Here is a 5,792-nt window from a genome sequence, read left to right on the forward strand (position 1 = left end):
TTGAAGGTCATACATATGGTGTAGCGCTAATTGCTTGGAGCCCTGATAGCAATCATCTAATTGTTTGCGGTCCTGAAGATTGTCCAGAACTGTGGCTTTGGAGTATCGATACGCCTGATTGCGAATTACGCGTAAAATTGACACAAAGCACGGATGACTCGCTGACAGCTTGTGCCTGGCATCGTGATTCGAATAAATTTGTGACAGGAGGAATTCGTGGTCAATTTTATCAATGCGTACGTTAATTTCGAAATAAATAAAATTTATAATATTAATATTATGGAACGTAAAATTACTTTTTGAAATTTCTCAATCAGTAAAATATAATATTAAATTTTTACAAAATATACAATTACAAAATATTGTCCAAAATTTCCAGTCACTACAAAATAACAATGTCATTGAACAACAAAATATATTTCAATTATTTAGTTAGAAATTTGATTTATCTTGAAAGTTGTAATCCCTCCTTACTTAGATGTATACATACAACAACATTAGAATAGTTAACAAGAAAGATTTAAAAAGTTTATTAAACATAACAAATTCTTTTTCAATGTATTAAATTCTAATTGAATACATTGTAAATAAAAATATTCAGGATATGGACGGCAATGTTTCTGATTCATGGGAAGGAGTAAGAGTAAAATGTCTGTGGTGTCGCAGTGATGGGAGGACTGTTCTAGCAGCTGATACACATCACAGAATTCGCAGCTATACTTTCGACGACTTAGGCGACGCCACTATGTATGATTTATGACTAATAATTTGTATTATTTTGTGAGCAAAATTTTTTAGAGATATTTCTGTGCATTATTACAGATTACAAGAGGATCATCCCATTATGTCGTTTAGTGTAGACAAATCAGATCGACTCGTATTACTTAATGTGGCAAATCAAGGTGTGCATCTTTGGGATTTAGAAGATAAATGCCTTATAAGGCGTTTTCAAGGTGTCACTCAAGGACATTTTACTATCCATAGCTGTTTCGGAGGAGTTAATCAAGATTTTATTGCCTCTGGCAGTGAAGGTTTGTCATATGCAAAAATAAGATGTATTTTTATGCATTATTGTTTAGTTTTCTTTAAAGAAAAATAATTATGCAACATAACTAATAATTATGAACAAATATAATTGTTTTTTTCCTGTTTTATTACAGACAATAAAGTATATGTATGGCATATCAAAAGAGAACTGCCTATAGCGATTCTTACAGGACACAGTAGATTAGTCAGTTGTGTTTCATGGAATCCTGTGTATCATCAAATGATGGCTTCTGTATCGGATGATTTTACAGTGAGGATATGGGGCCCAAGATCATATTCTTCAGATGGAGAAAATGATAAAACAAGTAAGTTTTTACACAATAAAATTAAGATACACTTTTTTCATGTATGAAAAAATTGTTTTAATGTACCATATTAATATTATACTATCTTTCGCATATTTCTTTCTTTTTCACATATTTCTTATTCTTTTAGTTTCGCTTGAAACCAACTCTTCAAATAGCAGCGGTTGGCACGAGATGGTATCGTAGCGAATTACAGTTCTCAGTGTTCCCATGACCTCATGGTGTTCAAAAGACTGTCATGCTGACATTTGACTGTCATACTGTCCTGTTGATTGTCATACTGACATTTTACTGCCTTTTGTAGCAGTTGCTCTTCTATACCTCTTGTCGATCTTAATCATCCACTGTGTACACACACACATACACACACACAGAGGTAACAAGAGGAATGTATATGTTTAGCAACAACTGCTAAATTGCCTGCAATTATTAAAACCAAAATCAACCATTGTGCGTAATTATCACATTTGTGTATTCTTTTTTTTATAGTACCTTTAAATATTTTACATGCATTCATATATATGGCAGCCGTTGTGTTATCTTAAAAATTTGAATGATTTAAGTCGGAGCTAATAATCGAAAATATGTGACGCAGCATAATACGATATAAAGTAGATATATGGCAGAGTAGAAAACCAAGAAAATTCCGTCTTAGGATTGTGTAAAGATAAAATTATATAAACAAGAATATGGAATGCATCCATGTATTGGGACAGTATCGTAGAAACACTATGTTTTGACAGGAATTTTGTCAAATTTGACTATAATTGTATCAATAAATATTGTATATAACAGTTTCAGATCTAGAGTTTTATTCTAAGTGGTTTATTGATTAATGACTCAAATATTATCTTTGATATGTGATGTCATAATTTTTGTCTTTTATTGAGAATAAATATTTAATTTTCAAATATTGTGATCTCACAAGGGATTATTGAACTTTATAGATTGGAACAAAAATTCGAAAATATTTGATGGAGAAGCGATCTTGTTGCGTTCACAGCAGCACACCAAACTGTAGAAATAAAAAGCGATATTTGTCTGAAGTGTTTAGGCTTTTATAAAAGAATAATTATATATTAATTTTTAGTTAGAATCATAATTACGATTGTAAATGCAAGAAAAGTTATCCAGTCCATGTATATCATTAGACTGTAACTTTACAGTAAAGTATCTATCATAAATTATAAAAAATGTTTTTAAGTGAAAAACTTATTTATTTACATGTGATTGCACTATCTGAAATGATGAACATACATAGGTAATATCGGAAAAATATAAGTGATTGAACTCGTCTTATTAATTGCCATGTACTAAAAGATGTTTTTCATTATTTTTTATTATATATTTTTTATTCAATAATTATATTAATATAGAAATAAATAAAATAGTATTATTTTTTAAATATTTCTCCATAGTGCTAAAATTGCTACAGCGACTTCAGCATGTGCAAAACTATTCGAAAATGTCTAATAAACATATGTCCGATTGCAAACAATTTTGAAATTACGGGACAATATTGAAATAAGAAAAACATGAATCAGAGAAAATAATCAAAGTTGATTGGTCGTCCTTGTCTAATCCACGTAACAGTATGGAAGAGAACCACAAAAATATGGACATTACCTTACGAGGTTTTGCATAAAAAAGACCAGGATATTCATATTCAGGTTTCTCTCTGATTGTAATAAATGTTGTTTAATGTTTGTTATTTTATTTAATGCTTTATAAAAGATCTTCAAAAATTCTTTCATCGATTTCGACACACTTTTTAGTACGAATTAATAAATTCTTTCGGACATTTTGAAAAATATTTGGATTTTCAAACGATGATATCGGCAACATTAAGTATTTCTTGGCACAATTGTTCTGAATTCTCAATTTCGTTTTGGAGACGAATAAAATATCTACTAATCTATCAGAATAAGAGTCAGAAATCAGAACAATAGAATAAAAGATTCTGACAATATTTACTTCGATTTATGTTTTCTTATTCAATATCCCCATAACTCTAAAACTTTTTGGAATTGGACATGTCTATTAGACATTCCAATATCACATTTTCGACTTGTTTTCATGTGTTGAAGTCGTTGTAGCAGTTTTGGTACTTTGTAGAGGGACACACTCTGTATATGTTACATATATATTATATCTCGTAAACGTATAACATGCATAACGTGATAACATTTTGATAATTGATGATATTATAATACTGAATGAAATTAATAAATTCATTTTCTTACCATTGTTGTTTATTTGTTTACGAAAATTCATAAAAGTTATGGCAAGAGAAAACTACACAAAAGAGTATATTCATAAAATAATCATTTTTTTTAATTCGATAATAATTGGTTTTTTAAATTATAATGAATATGATTGAAATACAATAGCAATTAATGGGATGAGTATATACAAAAAATATTAATTTCTTTTATTCTTTGAAATAAACGAGAACGAGAAGTCTGAGACTATCAAGAGATGTAGGGTATACCTGTATATGTAAACATGTATAAATATCTTCGCAACATGTATTACTATTAAACATATTTACACACTAAATAAACTTCTATAGTTAATGATCTTAATGTTAATAGTAAGTAACATAATATTAATCACTATTATTATTTGCATTTACCTCTGGTGCCTTAGCACTTTATAATCTAATCAAATTTACAATTTCTTGCGTAATTGAAAACTTTATTATTTAATTTTTAACTTAATAGACTGTAGAGCTGTATATGATGATATGGTAACAAGCTATATAACTTCAAACAATCTCTAAGAATACCCTACAAATCTCATTCGCATATACATAGATTCAAGTTTTAATTTCCTTTTATTATTCTTATATTATTCTTATATAGTAATCTAATACATAATTTTAATTAGATATATGAGCACTTCTGCGTAATATCAAATATCGAATTATCGTTTGTCATGAATTTTTGTATTTATTATTGTATAATATTATGAAAAGGAGCAATAATAATAATAATTCCAAAATTTTAAATTTTCATAGATTAATATACATATAAATAGTATAATAAGAATGAAAGTGACACACGATCAAATATCGATTTATCCTTTTTCACGAATAAAAACAAATTTCAAATTTTTACTTTTAATCGTGTAATTAAAAATACATTTTTAAATTAAATTATAATTATATAATGTATATTACACAAATTATTTAATCCATCGTGGTCACACTTTTTGAAAGTTCTGTAATGATCACACCGGGAGTCTAGCGCATTTAATCGCGGTTGTTATAACTTAGTTTTCGTTCTTTGAAGTAAAAAAAAATTATTAAACACATTTTAAACATTTTGTAGAACATAGAAGATAATCTTTTAAATTAGCTCCTTGTCCCTTCGATGCATCATCATTATTATCTGACTATTAAAGATTTTAGACATACAAATTAAGGTCCGTATTCAGAACGCGCTTTTATCGATAAAAGCGCACTTTTATCTTCGAATTTCTATAATATACGTAACGTAAAATATAGTATGTAAGCGTGTTCTGATGAATACGACCTTAGTCTTAATTACTTACATATCTGAACTGCGTTCAGATTCGCACCCGAGTGCTCCTCATATGTCATGTCATCCTTGTTTAATGTTCGGTAAAAAACAAGGATGATATGACATTCGGGGAGCACTCAGGTGGGAATCCGAATGCAGCCCTGTTAAGTTTCATCTCTACAATACTATGGCTGGATTGTTCCATCTTTCGGTAAACTTTAGTTCACTATCTTACTTTCTTACTATCTTACTCTTTTATTCTTTTGTTTATGAACTTTAAATAAACTGTGAGTTGAAGACCAAAAGATGGAGCAATCCAGTCTATTGCTCGTTTCCACCAATATAGATTAACTTTAATCTCGGTTTAATCTCTCCAACTTACTCTTCTTCTAGTTCTAAAGACTAGAAAAAGACGAAAAGTAAGACGAAAAGTAAGTTGAGATTAAAGTTTAATCTACATTGATGGAAATATGGGCATAAATCTGTTAAGTTCTATCTCTACAACATTATATGACATTTTTCATCGACAATATAGCGCCGCTGTTTGTTTCTGTTATATCACTCATTTCAACTGTCAATTTTAAGGTAAGCTTTCTCCAGATCTATTTTTAAGATTTCTGATTACTTAAGCCTAGACATAATTAATGCGAAGCAACAACAGCGACAGGAACAGTGATAGGATTAGATAGTACAGAAATAAGTGGTATATAATTGTCGCTTCCTGTTGCATAATGTTGCGAAAGAAATAAAAAGGCCAACTAATCTGATCGCGTGTATATAGACTGTGCTAGCTTCTATCTGCTTCAAGATTATAGTGTAAATGTAATAAAAAAAATGAAAACTCTGAACGCTGATTGGTAGATTATATAAGGCGATAGACAGAATTCTAACTCGTCGGATCGCTATTGCCTTATAT

At 29.3% G+C, this 5,792-nt stretch overlaps 2 protein-coding genes across 2 annotated transcripts in view; both read left to right on the top strand.

Moving 5' to 3' along the window:
* The window catches only part of LOC108689159 (WD repeat-containing protein 26), a 9,834-nt gene extending 7,443 nt beyond the window's left edge, over positions 1-2,391 (top strand). The window contains 5 exon segments of the mRNA XM_018195806.1: positions 1-236; positions 602-747; positions 823-1,031; positions 1,161-1,352; positions 1,483-2,391. Of these exon segments, the coding sequence (XP_018051295.1) occupies positions 1-236; positions 602-747; positions 823-1,031; positions 1,161-1,352; positions 1,483-1,538 (839 nt within the window). The 3' untranslated portion in view covers positions 1,539-2,391.
* A 2,834-nt stretch (positions 2,392-5,225) lies between these two features.
* LOC108689259 (flavin-containing monooxygenase FMO GS-OX-like 3) overlaps positions 5,226-5,792 on the top strand; it is a 13,258-nt gene continuing 12,691 nt past the window's right edge. Inside the window, exon 1 of the mRNA XM_018195968.1 lies at positions 5,226-5,461. The gene's annotated coding sequence lies outside the window, so the exon portion shown is untranslated. The remainder of the gene's footprint in view (positions 5,462-5,792) is intronic.

The sequence above is a fragment of the Atta colombica genome, unplaced genomic scaffold (assembly GCF_001594045.1).
Source record: "Atta colombica isolate Treedump-2 unplaced genomic scaffold, Acol1.0 scaffold261, whole genome shotgun sequence".
NCBI classification, from domain to species: domain Eukaryota; kingdom Metazoa; phylum Arthropoda; class Insecta; order Hymenoptera; family Formicidae; genus Atta; species Atta colombica.